This window comes from Vipera berus (genome assembly GCF_964194415.1).
Source record: "Vipera berus genome assembly, chromosome: 1".
NCBI classification, from domain to species: domain Eukaryota; kingdom Metazoa; phylum Chordata; class Lepidosauria; order Squamata; family Viperidae; genus Vipera; species Vipera berus.
The window spans coordinates 48,335,199-48,354,340 of NC_138202.1; the positions used below are offsets into that span (position 1 = coordinate 48,335,199).

A 19,142-nucleotide genomic window follows, 5' to 3' on the forward strand; every position below is an offset into this window, starting at 1 on the left:
AAGTGGACTATAGAAATCCTCCTGGCTTTAGTGTGCAGATATGTAACTGAAGTATGTAAAAATTAAATAATGCATCATGAGAAGTCACGTTGTATGTAAAATTCTTTGTATAAGTATAATTTCAAAGAGTTCATGCAATAGTTTTAAAAATGCTTGTATGAAGTAACATATTTTGTTACTTGATACTTTGTTACTAGATAGAATAACTCTGTGTTGTGACATTTAGTTATTCTATCTAGTTTATGCAAACCAAAGAACAGCATCTTTTTCTTGTTGTTATTACATTACTTCAAACAAAATATGTTTTAATCGTCTCTATTGATGGCTGATTTGTCTGAATGTCAACGTTTGGATTTAGCATTTAGCTGAAACTGGAAAGTTCCAAATCAGCCATCAATAGACACGTAAAAGTCATCGATTTTTACATATCATTCAAAAGATACAAATAAAACAAATTAAGTAGGAAACAAAAAGACCAGAATATATTCTCTCCAGCACCCAACACTCAAATAAGCAAAGATTAACACCAGGCAAACAAGGCAAAACCAATTACCAAGGAACTACCTCATAGGAAACCAAACCCCCACCAATAGTGGCATATCTGGTGTCCATATATAAACTGCGAGAAAATCCACACTCACTAGCTCTGACAATGTTTCCTAGTTGGGTAATGAAACATCTGAAAGCAAACAAACTCATAGAACAACAAGCACTCCACAGAATAGCTTCTGTCATCAAGATGTTAAGAACTTCACTATTTCATCTTAATTGTCCATGAATCCAGTGTAATTACAAGATGCTTCATTCATACATATTTTCGTTCATTCTATGGGGAGGTCCCACTTCTCATATTTTATTTGGCTTTCTCTCTACAGCCCAGGGATATTGTGGTAGAATTTTGAGCTTCAGTGATAGATAATCATCAGAATGTCAGTAACATTCTATGCCAGGGCTTTTCAACCTTTTCACTCATTGTACCACTTTTAGGATATGGCAACATCCAAGTACCACCAGTCGCCTAGCAAGGTGTCAAGAAGTTGACCAAACAAACAAAAAAAGGAAAAAAGTGATGAAGTACAAGTAGTCCTCGACTTACAACAGTTTGCTTAGTGACTGTTCGAAGTTACAATGGTACTGGAAAAAGTGCCCCCCCAAGCCACAGTCGAGCAAGACACCTGCCTGCCCGCCTGGTGGCGCTCTTCCTCCTGTCCGAGGTTTTCATTGTTGTGAACATTTCTGTTGAGGATTGGCAGCGGGGGTGGGGTGAGGGGGTGTTTGGTTTTTATTCCCTCCCTCTCTGCTGGGTGGTTGTAGCAGGTTCTGGTCACTTCACGTGACCCTGGGACACTGTGACCGTCATAAATATGAATCAGTTGCCAAGCATCTGAATGTAAATCACAAGACCCTGGGGATGCTGCAACATTCCAGCCGATCGGCGCTTCTTCTGGGCTCAGCAGAAGCACCAGGATCAGCGCAGAGCTCCAGCTGGAGCCTGGTGATGATCCTGGCACTTCTGCTGAGCCCTGACAGCCCTGAAGAAGCACCGATCCTGGCGCTTTCGCTCAGCCCTGCAGCTCCAGCCATCTCTCGCTCAGGCTTGTGTGGTGCTGCCACCGGTTCAGCTCATTCCCTTCCCCCGCTACCACTTTTCTAGGATGGTCGCGTACCACCTGCCAGGTGCCAATGTACCACAGGTGGTACCTGTACCACTGGTTGAAAAGCCCTGTTCTATGCCATTTTCAAAAGAAACTGAGCTCCATTTAGTGGCAGCTAATTTGCTGCCATAGGAATTGCTGAGCTACAAGGCAATTCATGGTCATTTGCTCCAGGGATTTGTAGAAGGTAGAATCAAAGCTCAAAGTAAGCAGAACCAAGGTAGAGCAGAAAGTTTTGAGTAGAAACTTCTATTTATTTATTTTACAAACCTGAACTTACCCAAGCAGGAAAAGCTCAAGAAAATAAATTGGGAAACATTAGCATTTTAAATGTGAAAAAATGATATTCTACTTAGCAAATATAGATTTGATTGTGTGCCATCAAATTGGTGCTGACAACCATATAGCTAGTCTAGAAAGTGAAATAAAACCACAGTATTTCTAGATAATTAACAAATGCAATCTGCGATATATAACAGACAAATGTGGGTTAATGACTTAAATGCCCACAGTAGTTTAAATAAAGCATTGATAGTTGGTAGTTTCTGCAGATATACATATGGCCTTCTATTTAGAATATAAGGAATGAAAACTGCGTATCTGGAGTGTTCTATGCTTAGGGAAGGTTTTTCTGAAGCATTATGGAAAACTAAAATAGCATTTCCAGAGAGGTCCTAGGGAGGATATTGCATACAGTATTGAGAGGAAGAAGGAGAGAACAATTTCGGCTCAGACAGCAAAGTGTCATTTGAGAGATAAAGGAAAATATTACTATGACACTCTTCCTGTTTACATTTTTGTAAGTCCTTGGAAGAAGACTAATCTGAAGGGTTATCATTTAAAAACAAATATTTCAAAGGCAAATTATTTGCCACCAGATTCTTGAATTTGGATTAAAAGAATCTTATTCCTGTGTTATACTTTTTTCATTGTTTAAATCAATTAGTAAGTCTTATTTAGGCACTGAAAAGACAAATAGTGCAATTCAAATTCTACATTTACCCACCCATGCTCGTGGTTCTCTCTCAGCCTCAATGAGAAATGAATTCAGAATAAAAAAAACTAACTTGCTAAATTGTACAACAGATTCATTTCAACTAATTATCACTTTTTTCTGTTTTGTGAAAGAGTGATGTACCATTAACAGTAAAAGGAGAGACTTAAACGTGAAGGAAGGCAATGCTTATGGCAGCAATGCTCATTTTCCTGTCATCTTTTTGAGAGGTTTTTTTTTCCTGGATGCTTAAAAAAGAAAAAAAGGAAGGAAGTTCTCTGATTTGCTTCCCTCTGTGAGCCTCTAGATAAAATATATTTTGTGGATAGATGTCCTGCCTCTCCTTTCTTTCAGAATAATCTCATTGCTGTTTGGAAAAATTAATGCTGTATTTGAAAATTATTCAAAATATTCTCAGCCAGAAATTTAAGTATGCAGTAAGCTAGGAGAACAGTTTGAACCAGTCAGGTGGAGAAACAAAACAGCCAAATATTGAAATCCATAGAGATCCATTCTTGTCTCAAGGGCAAAACCAAAAAAACGTAACACTGCTGTGACCTTAAATGTCTTGAATAGAGATATGAATAGTTAGTTGGCTTGTTTAAAGCAGAACTATTGCTTGGGACTGAAACTCTTTTTTACGTTTAAGTTTTAAGTTATAACTTTAATGAGACAAAAAGAAAGAATGGGAGTGATTTACTTAAATGTCACGGTTGTGAAGGAAACCTGTCAACTCACTTTCTTGCCAAGAACAGGGTAGCTGTATAAAGATAAAGAAACTATTTTCTGTAGAAGCTTAAATTCAGAAGTGTCTTCAAGTTCCTGCTTATAATGTTCTAAATTGGTTTGTTGTGGGTTGTTGTTGTTTTTTTTTTAATGAGAAGGAAAGGTTCCTATCTTCCTAAGGACTGTGCAGGGATCCCCACCTCAGGGACAAAACCAAAACAGAGAACATACCATCTACAACATAAATTTTATTTTTTTTTAAATGAGAACCTTGCAGTCACACTGTTTATTTATAGTATGGCTTCTGATTGCCTAAAAATGTTGCAGACTTTTTTTCAATATGTACAGTAGTTTTCTAACTTCAATGGGAAAGGAGAGTAATAGAGATGTATTTAAACTTTGTAATTGTAAAGAAAACCTGTTGGTTTCCTTGACAAGAAGAAAAAAGAAGCTGCATAAATTAGCAGTCATAGCAAAACCATTCTTTTCTTTTCTTGCAGCATCTCATTGAAGTATTTTTCTCAACCCCCTTTGAAAAAATGTTAAAATTGTGTGTGGATTCCGATGGAACTGTTTGTGCATTTTATATAAGGCCACCCAGCTGAGTTTTGCCTAAGACTTTGTGTCTTCTAACCCAGTGCCTTAACCACTACTACACCAAAGGGGTTCTCATGATAAATACAGTCGATATCCTCAACTTATAACCACAACTGAGCCCAAAATTTCTGTTGTTAACTGAGACATTTGTTAAGTGAATGTTGCCCCATTTTATGACCTTTCTTGCCACAGTTTTTAAGTGAATCACTGCCGTTGATAAGTTAGTAACACAGTTGTTAAATAAATCTGGCTTTCCCATTGACTTTGCTTGTCAGAAGGTCACAAAAGGAGATCCTGTGACCTTGAGACACAGCAGTGGTCATAAGTATGAACCAGTTGCCAAGCATCTGAATTTTGATCACATGCTACAAAGGTTGTAAGTGTGAAAAATGGTCATAAGTCACTTTTTTCACTGCCATTGTAACTTTGAACAGTCACTAAATGAACTGTCTTATAAGTCGAGGACTACCTGTATTGTGAGCCAAATTGTCTTATATACAGACAATTTTTACAAATATGCATTATTTTATTGATATTTTGTATTATCTACAGTCTTAAATTTTTTATAATTCTGCTTTGTAAATTTAATGCATCCCTAAGTACAGCTGTCGACAAACTGCAAACTCTGGTGAAGTGTATTTGTAGAAGTTTAATGATAAACATATAACATCTTTCTTAACGTTTTCTTACCTTCTTCACCTTTACTGCCCTCTTGAACTTCTCAATCAACCTCCAGGAGGCACTGTGATCCTAGTGGTTAAGGAATTCCATATCCTAACTTCACCATAGAGTTTTTGGGTGATTTTGAGCCAAACTCTGAATCCATTCTTTCTATCCTACCTTACAGGATTTTATTTGGAGATAAAATGAGGGGAAAATCCCCTGCTGCTTCAAATCCCACAGTACAGTAACACTATTAATAGCATATGTAGAAATAAATGTCATTTGAATATTTAGTTACTCATCATGGAATTTTTATAACTGGAGAAGAGGCATATCAACACAATCCACTATTCTGGCATAATTCTTCTTCCAAAATGGAGAAATAATAACTGATAGTTGACCTTGTTTACAAGGCTAACTTCAATGATAATCCAAGCTATTTTGCTGCTTGAGGCAGAGCATAATATCCTACGTCAATCAAATTATTTTAGCATCTGTGCTTCAGCAGAGCCTTTCCCTGTTTCTGGCAGTAGTGTATAATGGTAAACATAATTATTTGGTGTCACTTCATAACATCTATAATATGGAGCCTGAAACAGCTCTATTATGTATGGTAAGATCAGTTCTAACCTCTTTGTGGACAAGACTAGGGAGAAGCAGCCTTATTTCTGCACTAATCCCATTAGAGGATTGTTTTACTTGCTTTTTTTTTTTTAAAAAAATTGCTTTTTAAATGGTTTAGAATTAGATTATCAATGATTACTGCATTGAATTTTTTCTTGGCTCATTTTCTGCTTTCTGGTGTACTTTGCAGTTGTGAGCTTCTAGAACGCTGAGGACAATAGACCGAGTTACAATACTCTAAAATAAATATATCCCATTTTTGTATCATTCTGTGGCAGGAAGGACACAAACTTCTGTGAGCATATGCAAAGCATTAGCTTTCTTGTACTTTAGAGTTATTTATTTAATCAACATGATGGAACTGGCCAATTCTGAGTGGCTTGTAATAAGAACAACTCTTTAAAGAAAAACCAATAAAATGGCCAAATCAATGGAAACCAAAAAAGAACAAGATATGATTATGCAAATTATTCCACAAAACATCCTACGGCGTTGGGAAAGATGCAGATTTTGAGGTTTGCTTAGAGTATGGCCAGGCCAAGGTAATTCAGATCTCTGGGAAATAATATTGTAGAAGACAGGTACCATGACAGAGAAAACCTGATTCCTGGGACCCTTTAAATCAGGGGTCCCCAACCCCAGGCTGTAAGCTGGGGGCTGTAAGCAGTGGTGGGATTCAAATATGTGAACAACCAGTTTTCTGTGTGGATGCTGCTTCCAGAAGTCCATTCTGGGCCTGGGCTACAAAACATTAGCTACTGGTTCTGCTGAACTGGTGCAAACTGGCTGAATCCCACCACTGGCTGTAAGCCATTCAGAACTGGGCTGGAACTGGACATGTTACTATTTCCTTCGTGCAGCATGTTGTGTGGTCAAACTGCTATGGGAATTGATGTGTTTTGTTTTTGAAATTTTTGTGAAAGAAGTTGCAGTAGAAAACCCATACCCTCTCTTCAGCATTACGGTCATATTATGCTCCAGTGATTCATTATTCCCTGATAATTTTCTTTGTTCAGTTGACTTTATTGAATTCTTTATAGTTGATGATAAAGAAATAGTTGGAGGTTAAAAATGCCACTAATTTTAGTGATCACATTTGTTTTTGCAGAGCTGTAAGCAGGAAGAGTAATGTCAGTACATGTTTATTTCTGTGGCTGCACTAGTAAACCTATTGTACATTGCAAATAATAATAATAAAGTTGGATACAAGGCAGAAGATAAAGCAACATTGATTTTGATAATGTTATTTATTATCTTCATTCTTGTGTAATACAGAAAAGCATTGGAAATGAGAGAAATGCAAAACTTGTGGAAACTCTAAGGGAAAGAATAGAGTAAGATATATGGTAATTAAGGCACTGGCTGTGAGATAAATGCAGATAATGTCTATTTTGTATTGACCAGGTCTCCTTTGCTAAATAATTGTTATATATTATTAATGTCATTTAGACTGGCAGATAAAAAACCCAGATTATATTTCTTATATGTAATGAAGTTATACAGCTAAATTACATATTCCCAAAATTTCTTCTTTATAGATGCGTTTCATTTTAAACAAAAAGCAATTTGCAGTCAGCTGGAGTATCTGTTCTATATTGTTGTATTAGATTCAGATTGTGTGAAGATGACTAGGAAAGTGCAGCAAGCATGACATCTCTGGCCAACATCGTTCCTTCCCCACAGTCTGAGTGGGTGTCCTTCAGTGATGGACTTCACCGTTCTGTTACTTCCCAAGGTAAATCTCTCCTCTTTGATGACATAGGCTCTTGCTATTTATTGAAACGAATAATTCATTTCAATTGAGCTATAGTCAAAAACAAAACTCTCTTGTGGCTTGCAATCAGTACAAGTTCTGCATATGTTCTGCATAAGAGCCTTGGTGGAGCAGTGGGCTAATGCCTCCTTAAGTAACACCAGCTGCCTGCAATTAGTGCAGGTTCGCATCCCACCAGGCTCAAGGTTGACTCAGCCTTCCATCCTTCCAAGGTAGGTAAAATGAGGACCCAGATTGTTGGGGGCAATTAAGCTGACTTTGTAATAATGCCGCTTGGGGCCCCCCCCCAAAAGCCCTAATAAGCAGGCATATACATAGAATGAAGGCTACTGCTAAGCTTGTAAGTCGCCCTGAGTCTTCGGAGAAAGGCGGGATATAAATGGAATTAAAATAAATAAAAAATAAATAAATAATAATAATAATAATAAACCTTTATTGTCAAAGTACAACATGTGTACATTGAGATTAGCTGAGCCTCCCCCCGTGCTCTCTCCCCCCAACACACAGTGACAACAAACCCTCCATCCCACCACACTATGTGAACCAACTACACCACACACCGGCCTCCCAAGTCAATTCTGCATAAGATTATGTCCCATTTAAAAGCCTAACAGCCCACGGATAAAAGCTATTTTTCAGCCTGTTGGTACGGCTGGCTATATTCCTATATCTCCTACTGGATGGTAGGAGAGTAAAGAGATACCATCCAGGATGTGAGTCATCCCTGAGAATCTTCCTCACTCTTCCAAGGCAACGAGCCCTGGCGATGTCATCCAATGGTGTCAGGAAACAGCCCACAATGTCTTGTGCTGTGCTCACTACCCTCTGTAATACTTTCCTATCCGCGGCTGTCAGACCAGCATACCAAACCACAATACCATACGAGAGGACGCTCTCTATAGTAGACCGGTAAAAGAGGGTCATTAGCTGTTGTTCTACCCTGTTCTTCTGCAAGATCCTAAGAAAGTGAAGCCTCTGTTGGGCCTTTCTAGCCACCTGGGTTGTGTTAACTTTCCAGGTCAGATCTTCACAGAGGTAGACTCCCAGAAATTTAAAGGAGGAAACTCTCTCTACACAGTCCTCCCCGATGTAAAGTGGGGCAGGTTCCTCCTTTTTTCTCCGGAAGTCTAACACCATCTCTTTCATCTTGCCAATGTTTAGGTGCAAGTTGTTGTTACTACACCATATGGATAGTTTTTGTACCTCCGCCCTATATGCTGTCTCATCCCCACCTGTAATAAGACCCACCACAGTTGTATCATCTGCGAACTTGATTATCGCAGTGGATGGGTCAGATGATACAAAGTACAGTTCTTCATCCTCATCCCCCCAACTGTAGGATTCTATCACTTACCAATTGCACGTTACCAGAAGAAGACTCCTTAAAAAGACTAAGGAAAACATTGTGTATGTCCCTTGCAATTATCCTGATCTCCTGATCAGATCCCAGATGGTCCACTATAAAATGTAATAACGGTTATGGAAGCAAGTATAAGGGACAGCTATGGAGTGTCCACTATAATTTTTAAAATATAAAATTTAAAATTATAAAAAAATGGAAGCTCCCAGCATTCTTGAACAAAAAATTTTGGATTTTGGAATGAGAATTGTTAAATCTTGGGAGAAAATTGAAACTGGTAAGATTTCAGGTACGGTAATTAAAAAAAGATTTTTTTGAGAAAAGAAGCCTAGTGCCAAAAATGTTGTCTAATACTGAAATATAATATTATAGTGAATCCCATCAGCCATTAAGCTCATTGGGTAAATTTGGATCATTCACTCAGTATATCACAGAAGACAGCAGTGAAGATAAAATGAGGGCATGATGTCCAGTTTTCTTGGCTTCTGGAAGGAAACAAGATAAATATAGTCCTAAGGATCTGATTTCAGTTAGGCAACTAGGACATAGTAGATCATGGGTTAAAAGGAGAAAGAGAATGCAATAGTATGCTTTGACACAATTGTATTTAGAGAAATGAGAATTGTAATAGTGTAAATTGAAATATTGATCAAATGAAACCATTTATGGGATTTCTTCCACATCTACAGTTTTATGGTAACCTGGGCAGAACGTTTTGTTACAAAAACTCAAGGCTAAGGAGTTTCTGTAACAAAAAGGAATAAAGTAGCAGCCCTTTGCTAATTTGCCTTTTCCTCCCATAGTATCTTCATTTTACACCCCATATGTTGCCATTTTAATATGTATTTGCCCATTTCTTCTACATAATAACTGGGTTCTGTTTGACAGTGCTCTGTTGAATAAGCTTTGTTGGCTGTATTTAGTTTTAATACAAAGTCATAGACCAGGGCTTGATTTCACAAAACCTGAGTTTGTATGTCTTACTAATCAGTCCAAACAAACATAGGGGAATCTGAAGGTAGAACCAGAAGAGAGTATGAAGATATTCAGTGTGACTACTGTGTTTTCCTGTTCAGCAAACTCAGAACTTTAAAGTCACTTTTTACTGTTCACATACCGTATGTGAATGGATGATAAAGTTGTGTGTCCTTCTTAAACAATTAGTGTGATGTCATATTACTCATTTTTATAGTGGGGTTCTCATTGCAGGTTATACTAGGGAGCCACTTGAGAGATTTCTTTCCTCCTCTGATACTTCCTCTGAAGGCAACCAAAATCTAGATGGAGAACTGCCAAGTCTTTCACATGCTGAATTGGGAGAAAGAATAAACAAAACCGCTGTAGGCCTTGATCTGTCTTCATCCTTCAGCAAGTGGGTCCAGTTTGAAGATGCACCCTGGACCAACAGTTCATCAGAGCATCCATGTACAGGTTGGAATGTCACTTGTTTATTGTGTATTGTAGCATGGATTAACAATAAGCCACATCACCTTTTACCAACCTGGTACTCTCTGATGTCCTAGATTAGAATTCCCATCATCACTCAATTAGTATTCACAACCTGTTGTTGTTAGCTGCGAAGTCGTGTCCGACCCATCGCGACCCTATGGACAATGTTCCTCCAGGCCTTCCTGTCCTCTACCATCTTCTGGAGTCCATTTAAGCTCACGCCTACAGCTTCAGTGACTCCATCCAGCCACCTCATTCACAACCTAATGGATATTAATTGGATTAATGAGGGAACTGGGATGGTAATATATAGTTTAGCTTCTTTCAGTTGGAGAGTTTAGAAGTTTCTGTACTGTTTGACCTAGGATGTTTAAGACTCAACTTGTTCTGTGGATGCTTCTTAAGCATGCTGGTAAAGGAATCAATTTTCTAAGCCTTGATGTAAAGCATTTCTGTTTTACAGAAGTGTATGTGTATATTGATATTGCCCAAAGTCAGTGTACCATCCAGATATTAAACAGGAATATCGTAAAATACTTTCCATATAGATTGTTGGTTATTGACTTATTTGCTAAGTTTTTGATAGCAAATGATACCGCTTTTTAGGGGAACAATGGGTGGCAGTTCTAGACTCTACATCTGAAGGGGACCTAATCTGAATTTTGATTCAGTATTTCAAACAATTGGATGAAGAGATGTTTTTCATTTAAGCTAATCAATAAAAGTGTAACATCAAGAGACTGGGTTTTATACAGACTCTTGTTTCTGGAATATAAATAAATTTAAATAAAACAAAATAATTAAGTTGATCTAAGATGTGGTGAAAAATAGGGGAACTACATTAATATTTCATCCTCGTGATCAGGGTATTTTTCTTTCATTTTTTAAAAATAAATATTTTTGAAAAGCTTTGCTAGATGAAAGAGTTTCACAAACTTGAAATATGAAGACAGTTATTTCTTTTTTGTTGCTGCTTTAGAAACAAATATAGAGTCCAATTTAGAAACAAACAACTTTAGCCCTTTTTCACCAGCCTTCAGCATCAGGGCCAGAAGGAAATTTTCATTGCTATCTGATTGTTTTTAATATGGAGATGCCTTTTTTCTTGCACACATGTGCTGCATTACCAGTAACAGAGGTATATTGCTGATTAGATTGCAGTTTTTAAATATGTAATGTTGAGATTAAAATGCTTGTTAACTTTAACTTTTTTAAAAAATAAAGATTCCTATGTTTTCATCTAATTATGCAAATAATGGAATGTGGAATATTTTTTTTATTTTTTTTTTATTTTAATTCCATTTATATCCCGCCCTTCTCCGAAGACTCAGGGCGGCTTACAAGCTTAGCAGTACCCTTCATTCTATGTATATGCCTGCTTATTAGGGCTTTCACACACACACCCCAAGCCCCCAACAATCTGTATGATATCAGTGGGATGATAGAGAAACAACTAAATGACAACTTAAGAAGTGACTTTGATCATCTCCTCTAAGCTCTTTGTCTCCTGTGGAAAAATTTGAAGCCAGTTGGCTATCCATTAGATTTACTGATCTACACCTTGGAATTTATTGAGGCATGAAAACTAGAGTTAGAAAACATCTGTTTTGATTGCAATATGTAGCTTATACTCTTCTCAAGGATTTTGTCTGATAAATAACAGCCCTGGTAAATAATAACCTGATAAAATAATTCAGGTGGCAAGGAAGTTATCTCACATCCTTGGAAAGACTTATTCACAATAGGATAAATTTCACATGATACTTGTTATCTGGTCTGGCGCTAAAAATATTAAGTCAGAGTTATAGCAACAGAAAGAAAGCAATAACTAGAAATGAAGAGATATTAAAGGTACTGTTTGGTGTCAGGGTAAAAGCTTATTGCAGTTGAGTTGCTGGAAGTATTGTCAGCAGTCCAGTCTGCTTTAGCGTAACTTGCTTTCAAATATAGAATAGCACTGCAAGGACACAGTATGGCCAGAAATATTTGGGACGAATTTCTCAGGAAAAAAATAAACCAGGTAGAATTTTATTTCGGGGTGTATGGAATGATAGCTATGATTTTATAGTCGTATTGGTAATTGTTTTTTGAATATGGGATTTGATAGCTATAACCATATTCAGATACTCTTGGAGTATGTACAGATGAATGTTTGCAGACCTGAGACAAGGATAATAAAAGTGGGGGCAGATGTTTTTAGCCTTTTTCCATGCATATATCATTCCTGTGTGAACATATACTGTAGACTAGGCATATGAAAGTTTTATATATACTGCCTGACATTCTGTTTACAAAAAAAAGTTTAGAAATGTATGCATGCAGCTGAATAACCTATATTAAAGGTTACTTTGAATGTGATCTACAGTAAACCTCAGACATCCAGGTGTCTTTCCCCTACTCCTTCCAGCAGAGTTAATTCTCCAGAAGAGTTAAGAATTACTAGCTTCAGATTTAATAATTCTAGTTGGGATGAGGATGAGAATGCAAGTAACAAAATCAGAATATATAAAACAGTATTTAAGGGAAAGCAATCTTAAATTCAATAATAATGCTATCATAATAATAAGGTGGAAGCCACTTAAATCCGAAATCATCAGAATAAATCTGGCATTACATCCTCTCAGAAAGTTAAGAATTGCTCTATATAAGTTCCATTTTTAATAATAATAATAAGTTGGAAGGGACCTTGGAGGTCATCTAGTCCAACCCCCTGCTCAGGCAGGAAACTCTATACCATTTCAGACAAGTGACTGGCCAGTCTCTTCTTAAAACCTTCCAGTGTTGGAGCATTCACCACTTCTGGAGGCAGGTTGTTCCACTGGTTAATTGTTCTAACTGTCAGGAAGTTTCTCCTTAGTTCTAGGTTGCTTCTCTCCTTGACTAGTTTCCATCCGTTGCTTCTTGTCCTGCTTTCAGGTGCTTTGGAGAATAGCTTGACTCCCTCTTCTTTGTGGCAGCCCCTGAGATATTGGAACACTGCTATCATGTCACCCCTCACCCTTCTCTTCGTTAAACAGCACATACCCAATTCCAGCAACTGTTCCCTATATGTTTTAGCCTCCAGTCCCCCAATCGTCTTTGTTGCTCTTCTCTGTACTCTTTCTAGAGTCTCGACATCTTTTTTACATCGTGGTGACCAAAACTGGATGCAGTATTCCAGGTGTGGCCTTACCAAGGCATTGTAAAGTGGCATTAGTACTTCACGCAATCTTGATTCTATCCCTCTGTTAATGCAGCCTAGCACTGTGTTGGCTTTTTTGGCAGCTGCAGCACACTGCTGGCTCATATTTAAGTGATTATCTACTAGGACTCCGAGATCCCTCTCACAGTTGCTACTATTGAGCAAGGTACCACCTATACTATACCTATGCATTTGATTTTTCCTGCCTAAATGTAGAACCTTACTTTTTTCACCATTGAATTTCATTTTGTTAGATAGTGCCCAGTGTTCGAGTCTGTCCAGATCCTCCTGTATCTTAAGCCTATCTTCTGGAGTATTGGCTATTCCTGCCAGCTTGGTGTCGTCTGCAAATTTGATGAGTTCCCCATCTATCCCCTCATCCAAATCGTTGATGAAGATGTTGAAGAGCACTGGGCCCAGAACAGAGCCCTGGGGCACCCCACTACACACTTCCTTCCATGTAGATGCAGTTCCATTGAGGACCACACGCTGAGTACGGCCTGTCAGCCAGCTACGAATCCATCTGGTGGTGATGCTATCTAACCCACATTTTTCTATCTTATCAAGTAGTAGGTTGTGATCTACTTTATCAAATGCCTTACTGAAGTCCAAGTAAATTATATCTACAGCATTCCTCTGCTCCATTAGTTTTGTCACTTGGTCAAAGTGACAAAGTATTTTTATTATATGCCCTGTTCACCGCCCTGAGTCCTTCGGGAGAAGGGCGGTATAAAAATTTAATAAAAAAAAAAAGAATGCAATAAGATTTGTCTGGCACGATCTGTTTTTGACAAACCCATGTTGGCTTTTAGTGATGACTTTGTTCGCATCAAGTTGTTCACTGATTTGTTTCTCTGTTAATATTAATTTTCTTAATTTATAGAAGCATTCAGTCTGCCTAACACAAAAGGTTATCAATTAGAAGAAATCTGAAATGTGTTAATAGAATTGGTTTTGTTCTACTTTGTTCTCTGTTCTATCTTTCCTGTCTGATGTCATACAGACTGTTACCTTGTTTATGACCAACTTCAGCATTTTTTCTGAGCCAATCTAACTGGCTTTGTCATTTCTGTGCTGTTTGTGTCCTTATATAAATATTGGAATTATACAGTGCAGTTAACAGGCATTTCCCTGTTACAAATCAAGTTAAGTTTTAGTCAGCCAAAATTTCTGTCAGTAAGAACATAGAATAATAGGGTTGGAAGGAACCATGGAAGTCTTTTAATCAAACCCTCTGATCATGGCAGAATATCCTATTCCATTCCAGACTTTCTTTGTGCTTGATGGGATGGATGCACATGACCATAGAATAACAAAATAACAAAACAAAATAATAGGAACCCTGGAGGGTATGTAATCTCAAGAAAGACTAGTTTAAAAGAAACTGGTCGAGGAATATGCAAAATAAAAAAAATCAAACGCTAATACCATTCAGTCAAATTATTCATTACATCCAGAGGTCCAAACAGATTAGATTTTTTTCTGTTTCCTGCAAGATTTCTCTTCATATTTTGCAGGAAATCTTTTCTTCTGGACAGCCATCTAGGTAAAATCCAAAATAGATGATGCCACCAGAAAGTTTAATTCAAAGGGGTGGAGGGTGGGAAGATGTTTGTACTCAGGGATTACCCAAATGATCCTCCAGATTTACTTTCCCAGAGGTAGATGGGATTCTGACACATTCTGACCTAACAGGAATCTCTAGAAGGTTGAATTGCTGCAGGTGCCCACATTTTATTTCCCTGCCTAGTTCTCCCATGATACGAGTGTGTATATGATTCTATGGGCTTAATGGGGAAAGGCTGGCATGTGCTTCCTCTCTCCCTTCAGCTCTCAGAAATGGCATATTCTACTCATATGCCCAAGGGACGCGGTGGCTCAGTGGGTTAGGGCGCTGAGCTTGTCGATCAGAAGGTTGGCAGTTTGGAGGGTCAAATCCCGAGTGCCGCGTCACAGAGTGAGCGCCTGTTACTCGTCCCAGCTTCTGCCAACCTAGCAGTTCGAAAGCATGTAAAAATGCAAGTAGAAAAATAGGGCCCACTACAGTGGGAAGGTAACAGCGTTCCGTGTGCCTTTGGCGTCTAGTCATGCCGGCGACATGACCACGGAGACGTCCTCGGACAAGCGCTGGCTCTTCGGCTTTGAAACGGAGAAGAGCACTGGCCCCTAGAGTTGGAAACGACTAGCACGCATGTGCGGGCAAACCTTTACCTTTACGCATATGCCCACGTCTCAGTTTTTTCTTTGCATCTTCCAATCCTTCTCTTCCCTATTTCCTTCCAACTACCTTTTTATTTTTATTTTTTTTATTGAAAAGTTTTATAAAAGTTACAATATTATCCCATCCCCAACCCACCCCTAAACCCCCCTCCCCCACTTCCCAAAGCTGATTACAGGGTTTCAAATATATAATCTAACTAACATTAACCAACTATATAAATAACCAAATACATAATGCACTTTAACCCGCCTATAACATAATTACAAACAATCTAAAAGTATCCAACTTATACTAATACAATAATGATACCTTATATATATTATTATTATAACTAATAATAAAAAAAGAAAAAAGAAAAAAATTAAATTATAACAATCTAAAATTTACTCATAAGCTAAATGGAACTTTTTAGTCCCATATTTTTTCTGAATATAATCTATCCATCTTCTCCAAACCGAAATGTATCTTTCTTGTGAATGATCCTTCAAATAAGCAGAAATCTTAGACATTTCTGCTAAATTTGACACTTTTAAGCGTCCATTCCTCTATAGTTCCTTCCAACTACCTTGATCAGGGTTCCAGCACAGCATGTCGCACTGCCTTCTATCCTCAAGCCTTCTATCTTCAAGCTCCAATACCTCCACTTCCTTCCCCTCCTCCTCTCCCTCCCTCTGCCACGGCTGATAATATCCCATTCCACCAGTCTGTTTTTTCCTAACCTTTCCAGCACTCTGTCTCTGTCCTCCAGCACTTGCCCATGTCTCCTTAACAGCTGCTAACCCTGACCTTTGCCTGCTCTGACTTTTCCCCTTAAAACACTTGTGCCTGGAGCATTGCCTTTTCTTCCTAATCCAGGACAAAGCAGCCCCATTTTGCCTATATCTGGACTAAATGAATGTGTTTGGTCTGGAAACAAGGTCCTTGACAAGCCAAAAGTTCCATGTTCTGTGCATTCCTGTCGTATACTTGATAAGCCATTTGTATGGAACTCTTTTTGTTCCATTAAGTTCAATAAAATTATATATTTTTTTCTTTTAAGCCTCATCTCCAAAAATATTTTGTTGGATGTGTCCCTCCTTGGAATATTCAGAGAGACAACCACTTACTTCAGAGAGCAGTTGGACAACTACTTCAGAGAACAGTAGCAGCCCAAGTATCACCCCTTCCTACACTGATCTTCAATCAATAAATACGGAGGATTTGACTAGTGGAAGAGCATCCGCTGCAGACTCAACTGGTAAGCGACATATTTATTTACTTACTTACTTACCGGTACTTACTTACTTATTTACTTATTTCATGTATTTGTAGGTTTTATCATTCCAGACAACTCTAGTCATAACTGGCCAAATTGTGTTGAATAAACTTATATAATTCAGGATATTTGTTTCCAGTGAATCCCCATCATAGGGAAATATTCACACTTCAGGCAGCGTCAAGTAAGCCAGCTTGTCTTACGCCTACATTCTGGATGCTGTTATTCCAGTTATCAAAGTCCAGCAATGAGGTGGCAGATGTTGAACGTGTGTGTTGAACTGAAGAAGCTTCTTCAATAGAGAAACAAAATGTTTTCAGCGAAAAGAACCTGAAATCCAGTTGTCTTTTGGCAAAGCACCTTTTGGATCTCCAGCTCTTCCAGTTAAACCAGGATTTATTTTATTTATTTTTATTTTTATTACATTTATATCCCGCCCTTCTCCGGAGACTCAGGGCGGCTTACAAGCTTAGCAGTAGCCTTCATTCTATGTATATGCCTGCTTATTAGGGCTTTCACACACACCCCAAGTGGCATTATTACAAAGTCAGCTTAATTGCCCCCAACAATCTGGGTCCTCATTTTACCTACCTCGGAAGGATGGAAGGCTGAGTCAACCTTGAGCCTGGTGGGATGCGAACCTGCACTAATTGCAGGCAGCTGGTGTTACTTAAGGAGGCATTATCCCACTGCTCCACCAAGGCTCATTTTCCCCCCATTAATAGGTGGTATAGGGACCGTATCATGAAACATGAAGTTAATTCTTTTCCCCTCCCATTGTCTCAGTTAATTTAGTTTTCCATTTCTATATATCCATTGACATTTTTTTTTAAAAAAAAACAACAACCAAAATACATATTGGTGTTAAACTACAGATAACAGATTTATCCAGGCCCTAAGATTAATGTTGGAATAAAAGAGGAAATGAAGAGCAAACATTATTGACTGGAAACACTGTAGTTGGATATTTCAAATAAGTAATAGTAATGGGATCCTGTACTCTGCAGCACCCACCTGCCTACATTCACATCCGCTGCTGCTCCTGCCTGCACTTGTACCCTCCCATGTATCCACCCCACCCATCTATAGTAGTCCGCACTTAGTGATGCAATGGGGACTGTTGGGATTGCCATCGCTAAGCAGCACAGTCATGTGAAATTGCACTTTACAAACACATTGCTTAGTGATGGAAACTCTAGTCTCAATCACTATTGTAACCCCAGGACTACTTGTAATGTTGGATACCTGGTATGTTATCGAAGTAGGAAAGATGCTCACCTTAAGGCATACATAAAATGACTGTCAGTATTTTGTTGAAATCAAACTCTTGATTCCTATGCATTTTTTTTGGGGGGGGGCGGTTTGGAGATCATTCCATTGCTTTGTGGTTAATTCATATACAGTTAGTATGATATATTTTACAACATAAGGATAGTCATTCATTGTCTTCAAGTTGCTGACTATAAAAGAAGCTTCTTTTAGGTTTTACAAAAATGTTTTATAGGTACAGAGTTTGAAAATAAGATCATTAGCTACGTGTACAAATACATTATGTAGCTATTTCCTCTTTCCCTCTTAACTAGTTTTCTTTGGATAGAAGAAGATGAAAGTACAATGGAAAAATAAAGGGGAAGGTTTCTTTTTTTTTTTCTTAAAACAAACCAACCTGTAAAATTCTAAGAATAAAAGGGTAATTGGACAATGATTCTCATCTAGAAACATGCTGAAACTATGCCTGAGAGCAAACTATCCCTGGATAAAGACCAACTGCATCTGCAAAGTACAACTATATACCAAATAATATTTATGGTGCATAATCACAGCATGCTAAAACTTTATTATGAATTTAATATGTGATTGATGAAATTTCTGTAGTGACGAGATCAGAATTACCAGTAACAGTAAGTGTTATTATAAATCACTTCAATTTGATTATTGGAGCAATTTACCCATATAAAGGTGTAATTTTCCATCATCAAAACAAAGCAAAGATCCTGCTCTGTCCCAAGAACTTGAAGGAAAATGGGGTGGGGTGGGGAATATGCTTACTGAAATAAGAAAACCCACTTAAGGTTGTTGCACAAAACTGTGGGAAAGAATCATGAGATCATATTGGTGAGAAGCAGAATCATGTGGTTTAGCACTGATGGGAGGTTTATAGAACCAATTTTAGAAGCAGCTATTTTAAATGATAGAGGGCTAATTAAAAGCAGATTTTGTATAAAAAGAGTAGAGTCATAGAAGAAGGGTTGGGCTCAAAAGTTGGCTTACTTGTTCTAACAGAATTTGTTGCCATTCCCCCACCCTTCCTTAAAAAAAGAAAATGTTGGTATATTCCACAATCTGAATATAAATTCGCTTATATATCATGTATACACAGAAGTCTTAAGGTTGTCAATTTAACATTTTAATATTAGCCAGTTTTACACATCCAGGGATACAGAAAACAAAACAACAGAGTTGAAAGGAAACTTGGAGGTGTTCTAGATCAACCTACTGCTCAGAAGATTCTATACCATTCTGGACAAATGGCTGTCTAATCTCTTCTTAAAAACCTCCAGTGATGGAGCATCCACAATTTCTGGGAGCAAGTTCCACTGATTAAATTGTTCTCATTGACAAGAAATTTTTCATTAATTCTAG

At 37.9% G+C, this 19,142-nt stretch overlaps 1 protein-coding gene across 1 annotated transcript in view; it reads left to right on the forward strand.

The window, feature by feature from the left end:
• STON2 (stonin 2) overlaps positions 1–16,778 on the forward strand; it is a gene marked incomplete at its 3' end in the record, with an annotated part of 29,006 nt that extends 12,228 nt beyond the window's left edge. The window contains exons 2-5 of the mRNA XM_081323516.1: positions 6,867–6,994; positions 9,603–9,824; positions 16,284–16,481; positions 16,624–16,778. Of these exons, the coding sequence (XP_081179642.1) occupies positions 6,907–6,994; positions 9,603–9,824; positions 16,284–16,481; positions 16,624–16,778 (663 nt within the window). The 5' untranslated portion in view covers positions 6,867–6,906. The remainder of the gene's footprint in view (positions 1–6,866; positions 6,995–9,602; positions 9,825–16,283; positions 16,482–16,623) is intronic.
• Between the last annotated feature and the right edge of the window lie 2,364 nt (positions 16,779–19,142).